Below are 19,048 nucleotides of genomic sequence, written 5' to 3'. Positions count from 1 at the left end.
CATAACACATATTCAGAAGGAGAATATAGACTCCATGTAGTTTCAGTGATCTGCAATAGCTGTACTTCTGATGTTAGTTACAGAAAGAAGATATCCTGGGACTAAGAATGGAGCCCTTAACTCAGAGTGAGAAATCATTACTAAAAAAGGATATATACCAATGGCCAGAATTTCTATATTTTATCATGTCCTTTATCCTAGCTACAATGTACATCATCCAAGACATTCAGGAACTACATATCAACCACTTGACTACACTTAAGTCAGGAAAATATCCAAATAAACTTTTAATTATGATACAATACTTATTACAGTAAAAATTGGCATTTTTTCTCTTCAAAAGCAGAAGCACCAGTCTTACATGTAACATATGGTATGAATGATATCTTAAGTGAAATACAGCATAATATAATGAGCAAATAGCATTTTAGTACAGAACATAATTTTTAAAAAAAATTTCATACACTGAAATCTGCTCAAATGGAAACAATGTCATGCTGAATTAAAAACTCCAGATTTTAAAAATCCAAATCAATCAGAAAATGATGTACTGCTGAATAGATATATGAATAATTAAAATGATAAATATCCAAAAAAAGGCTAGAGAGGGCATTGTCATACAAACATGACTAGTGTTCAGATTCCCTCCCACCCCCACCCCCATAAATAAATACATAAATAATGGTGCAATGCTTTTGTTGGAAAGTAAAGTGACCTTTTAATATTTAAGAAGTATTTTTCAAATGTTGATGTAGTTTTAATGTTGTAAAAATCAAGTTATAAATCAGACAATTTTTACTGTCTTATTTTCAACACACTTCCGTTATTATGAGTGGACTGTGAAAAGAGATGATGTCCAGTGTAGTGAATATACATCAGCTTCATCATCATGTGATTTCTGCAAAGGCCGTGATGTGGTTCTAGAAATTAAAAAAAAAAAAAAAAAAAAAGCACACAGTTAGCTATGTATAATCATCATAACAAAGATTATTCCTATTTTTGGCTTTTGAAACATTCTTATGCTTGGAGAGTTTTGTAGTATAATGTAAATAAAAATGTTCCTAATTGCAGTGCTGTCCATCCCTTGCCATAGCAAATCTTTTTTTAAATATTGCAAAAATTGCATACATAAGTACAGTGACCAAAGTAACTCAGTGATATAGTTCTACAACATTTTAGCTTGTAATGTATTTTTCATTTAATAATTTGAATACTTAAATTAGTAGTTTTATCGCTGTCTTATTTATAATTAAAAGCTAAATTTATGGGAATGCAAACTGCTGCCTGACAGCTGATAGTATTCTGTTTTAGTGTTAATTACAATTTTAATGTTGTGTTTCTTTTTAAGTTTAATTGCTCCCTGTGAGCCAGATGGCATGGAATGAAGTAGTGAAATGCTAGAATTCACTAGTTGATAGAACATATTAAAAATTGCATCATTTGCAATGTTCTTCTGTTGCTTCCTTCAACAAGTGTATTCTTTAAGCGTGTGTGTATGTATATGTAACAGGTTTTACTTCACTTTTTACTTAAAACACAACACAGTAAAAAACTGTAGTGTCCAGCATAATTATGTGGTCCATTGTCATGCTCCAGTCTGAAACTACTTATGCAGGTGGGTAACTTGACTACACTTTCCACAGCATACATCCGATGAAGTGAGCTGTAGCTCACGAAAGCTTATGCTCAGATAAATTGGTTAGTCTCTAAGGTGCCACAAGTCCTCCTTTTCTTTTTAACTCACATGAGTCTCATTCACATACCTGCTGAAGTGTTTGCATTGGTCCCTAGTGGTGGGATTCTGCAAGGCACTGACAGCCTATTCTGTGGTACCACCTGTTCTCAACTCCTATTGTCTTCAACATACAATCTCTTTTCTAAGGAATTGTTTAAGCCACCACCATGAAACATGTTTTAAACAGACAAAATGAAACACAGTCCTATTGATATAGGTCCCTATGCATCTCCTCCCATGTGAAAATGCATGGAGGAAAATTTAATCTGGAAGTACTGCAGATTTTGGTGTACTGCTGTAGGATCACATCTTTTCTCTTGCCACCTTCTCATATTCCACAGCAGTAGGACCCCAAGTAACGTGGAGACAGTGCAAGGCAAGAAAAATGGGTAAAGGATATGAAAGAAACTCTGTACATGCCTTATCCTACTGTCACTTAGTTTGACTCTCCTAGGTGCTCCTTCCATCATCATCTCTCTTTGCCAGCAACACTCCTAACTGTATTCTCAATTTCTCTCAGGCTGTGGGCTGGTTTTGTGACTCATGTGATGGGTTTCAGAGCTCACATAAGGGTCATTCATATTGCACCATCCTTACTTTTTAGGAGGAATGTAATCTGTGCAGGAGAGGAAAGGTGCTGTTTAAAGTGCAAATTTCTTAGCTCTTCCTTTAGACCAGTCTCCTATGGGGATAGGGGCATTTTATGGAAGGGAATGTAGTAGTTACCCATCGGAGGTGGAGAGATGGAACATCCTACCATTACACCCTAGGTCCCTCTACCTCTAACCCCAGTCATGCTGGTGACTTTGTTCCTGGCCTCGCAGCAAAGGGACATAACTATGTTTTATTTAGTGAGGTAGAGGGAGGGGAAATAACCCATGTTTTCTATTATGGATTTTTAAAAAAATACTGGAATAAAAAAGAAAAGCTTTTGGATTTCTGTAAAGTCTCTGTTTTAATGTTACTCAAAAAGATAACAAAAATGCTTTAAACAAATGACAGTTGATTAAATGGCTAGCAAATTACTTTCTCTAATGATCATTTTGGATTATGACAGAACTTGATGTGAAGAAGTTTTCAGAGTTTAACAGTGTTAATACTTGGCAGAGGTTTCTGGACTGTCGTCAATAAAACAGAAATAAAATTAGATTTCTGAAATGGAAAACAACATATTAAGATGAAGCTCAGGGAACTATTTACGTACTGGGCCAAATTCTGCTCTCATTTATGCTTGTGCCACCCCACTGAACCCAAAGCAGTTGTAGGGAATTATGACATTTGGCCCAATGTATTTATATTTGACACCTATTTAAACCTGAAAAATGATACTGTCAACTTAATCTGATTATTGTTATAACAATAGATAAACTATGTTTAGACAGCAAACGCCTCATTGAAAGAGATTAGAGAAAAAAATTTTACTCTTTTTTCTTTAGGTAACATTTTCAGAAAATGGGACTTAGGTAATTTTGAACATTTTACCCTTTGCATACTTGATGATACTTTACATTAATTTCTCCTGTTGTTTTATGTGGATTTTTCACATCGCAACAGAGAAAAGGAAACATATGCTGGCAGGTACCCCTGGTGTAGAAGGTGTAGAACTGAAACTGCTTAGTTCATTGTTTTGAAATGGGCTAGATTTTCACTCTAGAGATACAGTGCTCTTCCACAGAAGTATCCAATGGAGGGGTTAGTGGAACCCAGACTGGTGGACAACACTGAGTTTCATGGACATCTTTTCCCTTGGGGGGGGGGAAGGAAGCAGGAGTTATGGCCTTCCAAAACCACAGATCCTTGGGATCCCCATGAAAGGGAACACAGTCCTGCAGATAACTGAGCCACCTGCACTTCTCTGGTAGCACACCTACTGTGCATAATGCCCCTGAGGGAGTGAGAGAGAGGGAGAGAGAATGCACAGAGTCCAAGTTTAATGCTGTTTCAGTTGACATTACTTTAGGAGTGGATACCTACTGCTTAAGGAAAAGAGAATGCCAATGACAGTAGCTTCATCCTCCTACCTCTAAAAATGAGCTGGTCACCAAACCCCTAGCTCACACACACAGATGCCTCTGTGTAGGCTCAGGGCAAAGGGTATCCTACTGAAGAGGAATTCCTGCACAAGATCCTCACCAAGATCTGCTAACTTAGGATCCCTTCCAGTTATGGAGAGGTTGATCGTGTGAACATCCTTAAAACTTGCCCAGTTATCTTTAATGGATTTTGCAAGATGCCATTTTAAATAGATCAAAAGTAATGACTTTCTTGTGCCAAGACTGATTAGTACTGATGCATGCAAGTGTGGCACCGTTCGTGCTTTCAGATATAGCCTTCTCAGACATAGATTCTGAGGAAGGATGATATTTAGAGAAAAAATAGACTCCCTCTAGAATAAGTGACTCTTCAGTTGCTTTACCATGCCCTTTTACTTCAGTTTAGCTTTATTATGACAGAGAATTCAGTGTATGAAATTTGCAACAATACCAGCAGTTAAGGCGCACACAGATGCAACAGACAAACAAAAACACATGCATGAGAGCTCAAATCCTCAAACTCCATGGGAAACAGTTATACCACTCAGTGCTCAAAAGAATTAGGATGCAGTTGGGTTCTGTTAAATTTTAGCAGTTTTACACATTGGTACACTGTTTTGTGTTATTTTAAATTGACAGGTTTCAGAGTAACAGCCGTGTTAGTCTGTATTCGCAAAAAGAAAAGGAGTACTTGTGGCACCTTAGAGACTAACCAATTTATTTGAGCATGAGCTTTCGTGAGCTACAGCTCACTTCATCGGATGCATACCGTGGAAACTGCAGCAGACATTATATATACACAGAGAATATGAAACAATACCTCCTCCCACCCCACTGTCCTGCTGGTAATAGCTTATCTAAAGTGATCATCAGGTTGGGCCATTTCCAGCACAAATCCAGGTTTTCTCACATCCCCCCCACCCCCATACACACACAAACTCACTCTCCTGCTGGTAATAGCTCATCCAAACTGACCACTCTCCAAGTTTAAATCCAAGTTAAACCAGAACATCTGGGGGGGGGGGGTAGGAAAAAACAAGAGGAAATAGGCTACCTTGCATAATGACTTAGCCACTCCCAGTCTCTATTTAAGCCTAAATTAATAGTATCCTATTAAATACTATCAAATAGTATCAAATACTATTAATTTAGGCTTAAATAGAGACTGGGAGTGGCTAAGTCATTATGCAAGGTAGCCTATTTCCTCTTGTTTTTTCCTACCCCCCCGCCCCCAGATGTTCTGGTTTAACTTGGATTTAAACTTGGAGAGTGGTCAGTTTGGATGAGCTATTACCAGCAGGAGAGTGAGTTTGTGTGTGTATGGGGGTGGGGGGGATGGGAGAAAACCTGGATTTGTGCTGGAAATGGCCCACCTTGATTATCATAAAGAAAAGGAGTACTTGTGGCACCTTAGAGACTAACCAATTTATTTGAGCATGAGCTTTCGTGAGCTACAGAGCTGTAGCTCACGAAAGCTCATGCTCAACTAAATTGGTTAGTCTCTAAGGTGCCACAAGTACTCCTTTTCTTTTTGCGAATACAGACTAACATGGCTGTTACTCTGAAACTTGATTATCATGCACATTGTAGGGAGAATGGTCACTTTGGATGAGCTATTACCAGCAGGATAGTGAGTTTGTGTGTGTGGTTTTTGGGAGGGGGGTGAGGGAACCTGGATTTGTGCAGGAAATGGCCCAACTTGATTATCATGCACATTGTGTAAAGAGTTGTCACTTTGGATGGGCTATCACCAGCAGGAGAGTGAATTTGTGTGGGGGGGTGGAGGGTGAGAAAACCTGGATTTGTGCTGGAAATGGCCCAACCTGATGATCACTTTAGATAAGCTATTACCAGCAGGACAGTGGGGTGGGAGGAGGTATTGTTTCATATTCTCTGTGTATATATAAAGTCTGCTGCAGTTTCCACGGTATGCATCCGATGAAGTGAGCTGTAGCTCACGAAAGCTCATGCTCAAATAAATTGGTTAGTCTCTAAGGTGCCACAAGTACTCCTTTTCTTTTTTTAAATTGACAGTGTGAAGTTTGTGGAAGCAGAAAGAGAAGATTTTAAACACTTCATGCTTTGTGATTATTCCTTCAAACCAATAAAAACTAGAAAAGTTAAATGCTAAAAGTTAAACCTTGAGTGCAGGTTTCTGGGGAAAAATCCCACGTTTTGTAGCATGTTTTTTATGTATTTAATTTTGATTTATAACCTGCTACAGACTGTAAAGTGCATGTTGTACATGAAAAATTCCACATCCTCTTACTTATGTTTTGTATTTTCCTTTACACAGATTTCACATTTTTAGAGTAGGACATACTCTTTTCTGTTCTATAAAAACAGTCTTTACTATAGCTGGGAATTTTAAAAATAGCCATTTATGCAACAAAATTTCTTTTTTCAAGACACTTTAAAAAAAGTTCCCACACTGCCTAGAATGGTGGAGTTTAATTTAAAGTTAATAGAAAAATTAAAAAGAAGCAATTCAGAAAAATTCTGTAGTCGCAGAAAATTAGCTCTCTCATATTTAAGTCCCAACACACAAGAATATCTCCTGGTTCTACAGGAAAGAGATGCATTTTTAGAGAACACAGCAAGTAATCCTTCAGTGAAATGTCACTTCTTGCGAAGTTCTCAACCTGCACAGAAGGCTAACATACGTTATATCTGCCTTTGCTTTAAAGCCACACTTCAACACACTAGTGCGCTTCTGCGCACATATGTTTATTGCCTTATGTGAAGATGTTTGAAACGGTTCATTCGTGTTATCCAGGAGAAGAACCTAATGAGGTGTGCTTTGAAGGAGTTTTGTTGTAAAGGATCTTCTTGTTTGTTATCAATATCTGGATTCTGTAATACCTACAATATGTATTTTTACAGAAATCACATTAAACATATTTTCAAATTTCTTTTGTTCAACTGCTATTTCACTGTACTACTTACTGAAACTCAGATGCTGTGATCACGTAATTTGCATTTGAAATAAAACTTTCACATAAACATCTACTTCGAGGCAACTGTAGTGTAACAATGGGAAAGGGATGATGAGAACATACATTCAGATGCTTGATTTCAGTAAAATTTGGAGCTAAACTGCTTTCTATCCTTTTTTGAATGTGCTCTCTCCTGTGTTTACTATACATATTGTTGACATACTGAGTGATCAAGATATAGCCATATGGCCACAAAAGGTCAGCAAAATTTCTCATAAGAAATTTAAACCCATGGATACTGGTTAGATGGCATGCAAGTGAGAGCAGATCAACCCACAGATTCAAATATGCATGTATGGCTACCTCAATACTTACCTGGACCTCATCTCCATAGCAATTGAGCACCTCCGAATTAAATAATAATAAAAACACTCCATCTTAGCATTCTAAGGATAAAGGTACTCAGCCCTAAAACAGCAGTTTTGCATTGCTGAGCCAGTACTGGCAATGATCCTTCATGGGGAGACACAGCACCCACAGCTCACACTCACAAAGACCGGATATCTTTCTTTCAGCACTGCTTAATCACCTCCATGCATCCCAATTAAACAGACTTGCTCGCTAATTAATGACCACTCCTTGCCATTAAGTGGCATTAGGCTCAATTCAGCTTGCTAAGAAAAATTCCAGTTAAGTGTATAATGTCTCCAATAGGTGCACACACAAGGAAGCTTGCTCGTTGTTAAGTCATATAAGGGAGCAATACAAGTTCCCCTGTGCAGCTGGCCATCTCTGCCAGCTGGCATGGAGCTGTGGGGAGTGGCAGAGATATGGTTCTCCTTTCTCTCATTCCTCTTTCTGTGCCCCTGGTGATGGCAATCGGGAGCATTCACTGTGGTCACGAGAGCGCATGGGCTGGAAGCGTACTGGTCCTAGCACAAGTGGTTGCAGTGGAGAAGGCTCTGTGCACTCACCTCCATTGGCCACCCAGGAATGTGCTGGGTGCCATCTAGCCTTATGTGAAGAGTATTGCACCACAGATATAGGTATTGGGCCTGGTAGCAGAACATCGGGGAGTTTCCAGGCATAGGAAGTGACAGTATATTGTCTTCATTTATGGGAAGAGATTAATATACAATTCTAGGATGGATGAGCAAACACCCCTTCCACTGGGGCAACAAGTGAAGTCAGTTTTAAGCAAGAGAGTGGCTCCATTTTAGGGTTTTGTTTTGTTTTTTTTATTGACGAGAAACAGAATAATTGAAATGTTTCTCCCCAGCACTGCCTTGGTCCCTGGCAACATGATCCTGTCAGAGTTCTAGTCATGCACAGTAGTGATTTGCTGTCATTAAGTTATCCTGATTACTGCTACAGCAGCATGTAAACTGATAATAAGGAAAAGAGATACTCCAATATTCCAATATACGCAAAGTCAGGATTTCGATTTAGGCTAGTCACATTTGGTATATGCTTATCAACAGGTGAGGGAAGGAAAAAGCGTCGTGCATGCCAGCTTTCAAGCTTGCCTTTGTCTCCAGAGAAGACCATATCATAAGAGGTTAGCTAGAAAACAAAAAAATGAGTCGATAATAAAAGCATCTAGCAAGAGATTGGAGTTTGAACTAATTTAGCCATAAATTAGATTAATTTTACACATCTCTCTACTATTTATTATTAATTATGAATTACTATTTGACTGTTTCTCTGGATCCTATCCAGAACTGTAGGGTGCTCCAAAAATTTAAATCACACCACTGAAAATTTAAAAAATTTCAATACAAGACTAGTTCATCAATTATTTTCCAATGATAAATCTTCCAGTTAACTTATTTTCTGAAAAAAAGAAAGATGATTTTCCCACTGCTTAAATCATCCTTCAGTCTTCAGCCTCTCTACCTCAGGACCCCTAACGTGCCTAAGAATCTGAAAGACAAGGTGGACTTTGCAGCAAACCCTGGGCTTGGGCTGAGCCAGGAGGGAAATGAATTACAGTGCTGAGGACTCTCATGGAAAACACCTGCTGCTATCCCCCAAACTGAGAATGCACCACAGATCTCAGCTGAGGGACTATGAGTTGGAGAGACAGGCAGTCTCCAAACCACTCACAAATGGTGGACACATTCTCTCAGGCAGAATGAAGGTATTACGCTCGCAAACTCATCCAGTGGCTTCACCCAATCCACCATTACATAAATCTTGCCTGAATTAAGCCTCAGACAGATATTATTGGATGAGATGGAAGAGGGACAGCGAGGAAGAGAACAGTAGCTTCTATGAAATCTTCACCCCAGAACAGCCAGGAGAGAAAGGTTTTAGTGGCCTGACTGGATTTCTGATTAATAGGTCAGCTCTGTGCAGAGTTAAAATGTGTGACCTATGATGGCTCCTGCCCTGCCTCACTGGCTTTTAGCCTAGGATAACACAGCACAAAAATAAGGGATGTTTTCTTTTACTAACACAGTCTGTTTTAGGCCAGCTAACATCTTGTTTTGTTTTGACACCCTATAGAGAATTTACTGAATGGAGTATTTTGAAGGTATATATTCATCAGCTAAACGCAAATGAGACTGTGACCTCCTTATAACAGAAACTCAACACAACTGACCTAGACATATGTGGTTATAAAAGGCATGTTACATAATTCTGAAAAGATATCAGCTTTCTCTTCCAAGGAAATGAACCAGAAACTAGAGTCTCATTCAGCAATCCTTACTGGGGGGGAAATCTCATTTTCAAGTGATGGGCACGTGATGTGAATTGGTTTAAAAAAAATGCATTTTTTTCTTATGCTTAATACGAAGAAGTACATTAATACTAATTTGTACTAAAGTGAACTCCAATGTTTGTAAATGTAAAACTTTGTTTAAGTGTCCTGCAGGATATGAATGTGTTTACCATCTTCAAATGAGAAGAGAAAATATTTTAACAAGTAATGACAGAAAAGCTCATTATAAAAATTAGATTTACTTTAAAATTTGCATTAGTAGTTCAAACTTTCCTTTAGGTAAATATGTCTGGAGTATTGTCGTTCCTTAGTTATGTTATCTGTTTCAATGCCTGCTCGCTAACAGAATTGTTCTGGCATAGCCATACCTAACATTTATATAACAGAACAGCATCTTTGCAAAAGCAAAATTTTTAGTACAGCAAGATAACATTAATTTTAAATACAATGCAATAGTTAATCATGCCAAGCATTCTGATTTACGCAAGGATCCTGTCACTAGTACGTGCTAATCTAAAATCGGATTTGTTTTGGCAAGAGACCACAGCTTTTCTCCAGTTACTGTGCCACTGGTGTATAATGCATTTTATCCTACATCATCATCACTCTCATTCAGGAGGTATACCTAATCCTGCAGTCCTTCCTGAAGCAAAGATATCATTGAACCTGGTCTGCAAAGTTAACATACCCAGAACTTTCACTTACTTGAATGGGAGTTCTGTACATGGGGTGAAAGTTGTCCGAGTATACAAGACCAGTGCTACACCCCCTTGCACCTTTTCAGCCCTACACAGGGATCCATTGGCTGCGCACTCCTATATGTCACAGAAAAGGTCACTGCACTGACCCCACTTAGACTTGTGCTTTTATGTATATAAGTAGCCCCCGTACTGTATGCAGCTGGCTTGGAGCAACTGCATAGCAACCCTACATGTAACCTGGGGCTTGGGTCACAGATTTCATGACTCCAGCTGCTCCATGTTCCACACAATCTCAGCCTGAATACTCAGTGCCGGTGTCTATTAAAAGATCAATTAGCATAGTTAAGGAAGTCACTGAAATCTTCACCCTCAAATCTCCTTACCTGAAAGTCTTTCGCTGTCAGCATCCTAACACCAGCACTCAGCCCTAAATCTGTGGGATGTTAATTCAACACCCAGTTCACCTGAACTGATGAGATGGAACATGAGAAGTGGATTGGTTTCCGATGTAACCAAACCATAAAGGGCATGAATGGAAAATGCAAGTAGCACGTGCTCCCGCCTTTACCCATTTACTCAGGGGTGTTTCACAGTCACATTGTACATGACCTGATGTATCTGCAGCATTACTAGGCATGGCTGTGAGAAGGACACATTGCCGTAATCGTGTCTAGGGGCTGGCAGACTTCGCATCATTCCCAAAACACAATTGCTAGAAGGGTCTCACAGGGGAAGCCTCATGTTCTTTTCCCTGCTTCTAAAACAAACACTCCTTAATGGTAGCATTTCCTGCTACCACTCTACTGAGGCAGTTTGGGATACAGGATACAAGCATCAATGTTCAGTCAATCCAGAAAAGTTAGCAAAATCACCACCACATTATGGTATTTAAAATGAAACCGTCTGGATAGACGTTACCTTTTCTAAAGGACTTTCTACTCGTGGGATGCTGATCATTGGCATCTGGGCCAGATTATCCATATGAGAATTTTCATGTTCTGGTTGTCTTCCTCTAAAATTATTTACCACACATACAACCTAAAAAGGTCAGAAGGTAGTTAGAATAATGAACAAGCGTTTTACTTATTTGAGCCTGATCCTGAACTCCTTACTCAGGAAAAACTCCTACTGACTTCAGTAAGAGATTACTGTAGGAGAACAGAAATATCAATGAAATAAAATAAAGATACCCACTTTGTCCTCCTGTACCTAACCCTCTAAATACTAATTATTTTTAAACTATCCTGAGTTCAATGAAATTTTACCACAGTGGAAAAGTCAGGAGTGGACCCACTCTCATCAGAAGCAACGGCACAGTAATTCTCGTGAAGGTAACATCGTAAATGTGACTAAATGAACGAGATTGACTGAAAGAATCATGTGAGCGTGTTAGTCAGATTCATGTTGACAAAAAGTCTTTAATATTTCAAGAGGATATTATTTTAAACAATATATTGTCCCATGCATTATCATAGTACAAGCGACCTTCCTCAAAGAAGATCTGTTGCTGATGTGGAAAAATAATAGTAATTTAAATCTCAAACTAAGTATATGTTTAAATCAAGTTTTATCAAATAAATGCACAGAAAGCACAGCAACAACACTGAACTCCTATAAAGATTAATAAATATTGAAGTCCATGATAGTGTTTCTCACACAGTATAATTTAAATGCTTATCATTTGGCACTATCCTGACACCAAGATGAGCATTCACAAACACTTCCTCTAGAAATGGGTATAAAAATCAGTTGTTTTATTTTATTAATTGTTTGTATAGTATGTTCTCAACTTGTTCACTCACTAGGCTTTTCAAAATGGATGGCTGGACTTCTGCAGAGTGGAAATTGATTTTAGTGACAATGGACTAGTTTGAAAGACATTTTTCAAAATGTTAAACAATTTGTCCTGCAGTTATTGGAGTATAAATTAAATGTCTTGATCAAAATTTATTTATATTCCCTTTCCAAAAGCTAATTAATAAAAATGCACTGTACTTTTTTCACGTTTATTGTAGAGTGTCATTTATTTCTTTAAATAAATACTTAATCAAATGGAGGGATTTCTACCATGAATGTCTGAATAGAAGGATGATATTCACACAAGTTTGTATGGCTTGTTTTCCCTTCCCCGAAACAGCTAATGAATAGTCAAACATTTAAACATCACAATTTTTTATTGTTCCTTCTAAGACGTCATTGTAGGCTGGGGGTTTTACCACTGAACCTCCTCCAAAATCTAATTAAATCTAATGTCCCTACCAGTTTTATAAGGACTCATGCTGTATGGCAATAGCAATGAAATATGTAAAACAAGTACATGTTCCTTGTGGTGCTCCAGTGGTGCTAGCTGGATAGAGAGCTAGCTTAACCAGCAGGCAAGGAATTCTCTTAGAGGAGAGGATTTCCCATGTGATAGCTCAAAGCCACCTGTTCCTGACTCTCTAGGGTAGGAAGTATATGTGGCCAAGTGTCTTACACTCCCTCCCTTGATCCTGAGCCAACAGGACCACCTCTGAAAGGGTTGGAAGTGAGGGGGAACAACATTTTAGAGATGCCCTAAGGCTGCTCTCAAATGTATCTCCAGGATCAGGAAGGTTGAAGGTGGGGTGATGGCTTTACACTCTTTGGGTTCTGAGCCCAGCGTAGCTTGGTCATACCCAAGGATTACATCCAGAGTGTTTCTTAGGGGAAAATATATATAAACTTTTGGGAGGATGAATTTAGTATGAGTGAAAGGTGTCAGAGAGACAGACCTATAGGGAATTTGAGTGTAGATCAGCATCTGTGCTCTTTCACAAACTTCAATTCTCTATTGCGATTGTCAATAAAAGTGTTCAAGAGTGGTGGTGGTGTTGTGATATGGACATTTGTCCACATTAACTGAGACCGGAGATCTGGTCTACCATAATAAAGTTGCATCCAATTCCAAAAATCTCTCCAAAAGAGAAAGGGCACCTTTTTATATGCAATATACAAACCAGATACCAATTGCAGCATCACTAATGGCTACACTTGCAACAACAGAAAACCATACATTAAATCACTCTGTCGGCTTCTATAGGATTTAAAGCTAAATTAAGTCTTTTATTCTGGTAAACCACATAATTTTCAATTAAATATAAATGAATACAAAGTAAATTTACCAGATTGTTGTTTTGTTTCATTTAGCCATGAAGAGCAGCATTATCAATCAGTTAATACAGCACTTTAATGTTGTATAATGAAAATCAAGTTTGGATGTCATTCTAAAAGAAATGCCCTAGCTCAACAAGTCACGGGCTTGATGTATGAACTATGGCATGAAATTGTATGCCCTCTGTTCTAAAATCTATGCATCTATGAAAACTGGCATTTTAGTTAGAAAACTGAGACCCGCCTCGAAGTCTGGCATTTTAGTTTCCTGTAAAAGACTCTAAGGCATCAATACTCCCATTAACAGCATAAAATTACACATGGAATTCTTTAATGTGATGTAGACATTTGTTCATGTGAACTGAGGCCATGGATCTGGGTCTCAGAATATAGGGGCATCCAGTCCCACAAGAAAAATGGCATCTTTTTATATGCAATATACAAACCAGACACCTGAACTGCAATATCACTAAGGTAAGAAATCAGGGACCCAATGAAGTAGAGGAGAGTTTTGCCATTGACTTCAATGGGGCTAAGATTTTACCTTTTGTCTCTCTCTCACCCACATCCAAACACACACACACACACATATATATATATGTGCACTTACCAAAAACACTGCTATTGATATTCCAATTATAAATCCTGCTATCACATCTGACCAGTGATTTCGATACTCGGCTACTCTGTTGATACCAGTAAGAAATGCCAAACACATTAAGCCTAAGCACAGAACAGGTTTTGCAAGCCTTGTTCCTCTGGCTTTTATTGTGTTGGTAATATACATCTGAAAATTAGAAAAAATGAAGCATAAGACTATAACCTCTAAGGGAAATCTTTGTAGTTTGGTTGGAAAAGACAACTGTGCATACTTTGATTTGTGTATAGAAAAAAAAGTAGGGCTCATTATGCAGTACATACCAGTTTCATTCTCTTTGTACCCAGAGATTAGATGGGTGCATTCTTTACATAGGATTCCGCATTACAGACATTAAAAATAAGAGTGGCACATGATATGGCTATTAAAAATCGTACATAGCTGTCAAATGTACATTTTCCTTATTGGTTTCCCTATGTAGTTTACATTCTCATTGCTTTACATTCTCTCTCTCTCTTTTTATTTTATTTTGATAACTCTTAAAATACAGTTAAATGGAAACGTACCAATCTCCAGTTATTTTAAAAACAAAAACTGGTCTTGCAGTGTTATAGCAAAATCTTCAGATTTCATATTGTGAAATAGGGTGGCAGCATTTTAACAATATGCAAGTCCCCTCCCATACCGTGCCGCATATTAAATATACAATATATAGCAAAACCTCAGGGATTATGATTCAAGGCCCAGTACAAGTGCAAAATCCTACCCACAAGACACCTGATGTTCAGAGTTTAGCCTTGCCCAGCAAAGAAATCCCCTTCCAGCTACTGGCATGAACTAGCTCTAAACTCTGTGCATAGCAATAGCGAGGAGGAAGAGAGGGTCTCCTGAGAGTCTGGCCTGGGTGTTAAGAAGACTGGGAATGAGGCTCTGCCTGCAGGGTTGTTAAAGCTGAGCAGGTGAGAGCTCAGGGATTTTGCAGGTCACTCACATCTCCAGAGCTCCAATGCTATATGAGGAGGACCCGGCTTTCCCACCCCAAGAGCCAGCCCTAGCTTTACTTTAGTGAAGCTTCAAAAGCATGCAAAAGAGAACCATTCTCTTGTGCATCTTAGGAGTCAGCGTAGCCAAGTCATGTGATTTTATTGCAAGTCTTGTGATACATGGTGTTCATGGGGTCCTAGGATTATGCTAGACTCTCAACCTCCATTAAAAATAATGGCTAGTATTTAGCTCTCATGACTGTGGAAACAATCTTGAAAACATGACTCTTTAAAGGCTGAAAACCCAGAAGGCAAATAAAAAAAAAAGAACCCCAAATGTATCATTTTTAAATCTCATGATTTTATGCCAGTCTCATGCTTTTTCTTGGGCAGCTGACTCATGATTTTTGAACGCTTGGTGTTGCCAGTACTGGAGACAATGCTTGTCCTGCAAAGCTCCTGACCTCTCAAGGCAATTGCCTGTCCCTCACACACCTGCATGTGAGCAGCTTTAAAGAGGGAGACTTGTCCATTTGCCTGTTGCATAATCTGACGGTACATGGGGATTTACCAATATCGAGAATTATACCACCACCACGACTACATTTTGAAAAAAGAAAGTGTGGCAATTTCTGAAATCCTGGCTGGACAGTATACCTGCACTCCTCAGATGTACACTGAAGGCAATTAGTGACAATAAATCTCATTGGGTGAATAGACCTAGAAGCTGAAGCTTTTGTATTTAACAGCAACTTTGCATGGCAAATTCTCCTAAACTATTTCCACCTCCGATCACCCAATTATCTCTATATAACATTATCAGTGCAGTCACCATTGCAGTGATTTCTGAGGGTGCAGCATGTCTGCACTAGTGGTTTGTAATGATGCAGCTACATCTGTGTAGCTACACTGCTTACAATCCTGATATATACAAGGTTTCAGGCTCCAATAGACCCACAGAAGTAAATTCCAGAGCTGTAAGCTCTCCGCTGAGAAGGCCATGTTTTCAGTCCTCCCCCAGCTGTTTAATGTAGGTTCTATGACTGATTGAAAGCTTTTCATCCATGCTATTCATTGGAAAATTGGGGTTTTGACAAAACAATTTTTTTCAATAAAAGTATTTGCTTTCTGAAGAAAATGTTGATTTTTTGTCTAAAATCTGAAAAACTCCAAACCACAAAACTTTTTCATTTTTGACAAAAAGGGTTTTTTTTCCTGTGTAGAATTAAAAATAAAATAAACATTTCTAGAGATCTAAGCCATATAAAGCTTCATGGATGAAAGCCAAAACCTTGAATTACACAAGGAAACAGGTAGGCAGAACTGGAGAACTGATGCTTTATATTTCCTATGAATGACAAATGGCTAGCCCCATTCTGTACTACCTGACGCTTCCAACTGATTTTCAGGCGTAGCCTATCACACAGCACTGCAAGAGTCTAGTCAGAAGATAAGACAAGTATTTTATGAGTCTATCATTATGGGAGCAATGGTGAGCCATGACTTCTAAGCATAGGAGATAATAGTCAGACTGTGCCAAAGGCACATCCCCACTCCCATTATCTTGAATCCCAGCCCCAAACCAAGAGCTAGAATGTGCTCACTAAAGACAGAAATCACCAGACACAAAGGACATGTGAGTTTGCCACTATAGATCCATAGAACATGATAAATGCCAAGTACTTTGCTTAGAACATGAGAGGGAGAAACATAATATAGAGAAAAAAATCAACCACCAAATTAGGAAACTTAAAATCATGGCAGTACACACACAACATACTTTACATGCTGCTTAAACTTGCTCATCACTGACCTGTAGCACAAACTGTATGATGTACAGCAAGAAATCATCATACATATAGTTATTGCAGGCATAGAACTGACCATGAGAATAAGCATTTTAGGCTGTATTCCCAACCCCCATTCCTCCTCCCTTTCTCCCTCACTCATTTTAGGAAACTTGTTTTTCCCTTTACTTAATCTTGTTTTATCTTCACTTCTCATATTTCTGTGTGCTACGGTACTGAAGTCAAATATCGATGAGACAATAATGATTTAAACTTCCAGCAGTCTTTTGTCAGCTATTTTTTTCAGGTACTGAATATCCAAACCCACTTCAAGTACAATGTAGTCTGGGTTACCCAGTGACCCTCTATTTTAGTTCCCCAGACTAACTGGGCATTTTAGTACTTTACAGTCACTGCGAGCCACACCATGTAACACAGGACTCCATTCACCCTGGGATCAGGGAAAATATAGCAATATCTTAAGTGCACAGCAGGACCACAAGAATTCAAACATAGTTTAGATAGTTTTGACAAGAGAGCTGGCAGCAGGTTACCCTGGTTCAACTCTGCACCATGGGGTATTAAGTCAAAATTACTACTTCTAAGCAAATATCAACTAAATAAAAGACTTTTCCAAAGGCAAGTGACGGTGATGCAGATCAATTGTCGATGCTCTATACTCATCGCTCCAGAAAACAATCTTAACTTTAACTCAGGTGTCAAGAACATTACAATCTAATGGGCCAATTCTGTTGTGGGCCAAGGCCCCTTAAATCCTTTCTGGATTCAACACTTTGCAGGAGGTGTTCAGCAGCACTTTGCACTCCTGAACTCCTTAGTCAGGCAAAACACCCACTTGAACAAAACGAGAGTGTTGCCTGAGTCAGAAAGTGCTGCAGGATCAGGCCCTATAGGCATCCTTGTCCTCCTTGGATAACTAATCATAAGTTCCACCTTCCGGGTCCACTGATAATTACAGTCAAAATGGTAATGCCCCTGGCATTCTTCAAAATGGTAACCTGAGAATTTTGCCAATACGGTCACCATTTTTACCTTATCTTTATACCACAGGCACAACTGATTTTACAGAGGATGAATCGGGGGAAATAGGAACCTGTCTTTAGACACTCCCTTCTGCCATTGGGCATTTCAAATTTGCAATGTTCTCTGTAGACATTACAAACTAGGAATCACAGCCATCCGTTTCTAACATTGATTTCCTACAGTTTTGGAGGAATATAGTCTGATATTTAACTTAGTCAAAAATTAGCTTTGCAATATATTTATATATAATAAAATATGTTTTCTATTCCTTGTCCTGAAGCAAAGTAGCATTAAACAGAGTAAACAAATCGTTTACACGATAAACATGCTGCGTTATTTTGCTATGGTGAATAAAAATGTTAATTTTCATAAATATTAAATTCATCTCAACAAAGGGAAAACAGCTCAGTGAATTAAACCCATGCTCTCATTAGTGAGGCTGAATGATGTTGGATGAATAAAGCTACTTACTGAAAATGTTTTTCAGTTTATTTCAAGGACCAAAAGTGTGGGAAAATTAAAAACAACAAAACCAAACTTTGTAAAGTAATCAGCTTAGCAAAAGGGCCAATAAACAAATTAGTTTATACTTGTAATATCAAGGATAAGTGTCCTGAGATGACCCACGAAAGAACTATCACAGACCGCACTCTTCGCTCTCTCTTTCTGTATCAGTTCCTTGTTAAATCCTGATCAGCTGTACTGCTATTGCTAATCTTGCTTTTTCCTGAACATGGGTCTAGCTGTGTTAAGATAAGACGTTACTTTGCACACGGGGCCATGGAGTCTGTAAGAAAGTGACTAGTCATGTGGTGATTTTGTAGACAACCGTTTACTAGACATTCAGTAAAACACATGTTGCTTTCAGTCCTCAAGGTATTGGAATTCAGGTTGCCAAAGCCGCTTCATAAACTGAAAGAACTATCTAGAACCAAGTGTTTCCAAAAATAAATATTTGCTAGTTCATTTTCTTTTGAGCACATTGAAACAAAATGCTGGCATCATAAGCTGTATGGGAGATTGTACTTTTGATACCTGTATTCTCAGAACCTGCCAATAGTGTACTATATTAGTAACCTGTCTCCAGAAAAAAAAAAAAACAACTCCACTTACTTTCAATGAACCAGATTTTTAAAGGTATGTAGGCACCGAAAGATATGGGCCTTAGGTATCTAGGAACTTCTGAAAATCCCAATCCCAAAAATGAAAATGTAGGCGCCTTGTTTTTAATCAAGATTCTACCAAGAAAGCTATTTTGCCTTGCATGCTTATATTTTCCAATGGTTATGTCAAAACCTATCAAGTGTTTTGTGACAACCTAAGTATAGCATATTCGTTACTTTTCCCTTGGTCTCATGGGACTGTAATGGTTTT

General features: G+C 38.5%; 1 protein-coding gene across 2 annotated transcripts in view; it reads right to left on the bottom strand.

Annotated features, from left to right (window-relative positions):
* Positions 1–263: 263 nt before the first annotated feature.
* PLPPR5 (phospholipid phosphatase related 5) overlaps positions 264–19,048 on the bottom strand; it is a 56,541-nt gene continuing 37,756 nt past the window's right edge. Inside the window, exons 4-6 of one of the 2 annotated variants that reach the window (XM_048861514.2) lie at positions 13,873–14,049; positions 11,049–11,168; positions 264–920 (exon numbers count right to left, since the gene is read on the bottom strand). In XM_048861514.2, coding sequence (XP_048717471.1) covers positions 888–920; positions 11,049–11,168; positions 13,873–14,049 — 330 coding nt within the window. In that variant the 3' untranslated portion in view covers positions 264–887. Of the gene's footprint in view, positions 921–5,749; positions 8,268–11,048; positions 11,169–13,872; positions 14,050–19,048 lie in introns of those variants that run through there. The other variant, XM_048861513.2, reaches the window with a different exon arrangement.

Source organism: Caretta caretta, chromosome 8 (genome assembly GCF_965140235.1).
Source record: "Caretta caretta isolate rCarCar2 chromosome 8, rCarCar1.hap1, whole genome shotgun sequence".
Taxonomy (NCBI): domain Eukaryota; kingdom Metazoa; phylum Chordata; order Testudines; family Cheloniidae; genus Caretta; species Caretta caretta.
Note: the sequence above shows the minus strand (reverse complement) of the source record. Positions and strands in the feature narration are given on the sequence as shown.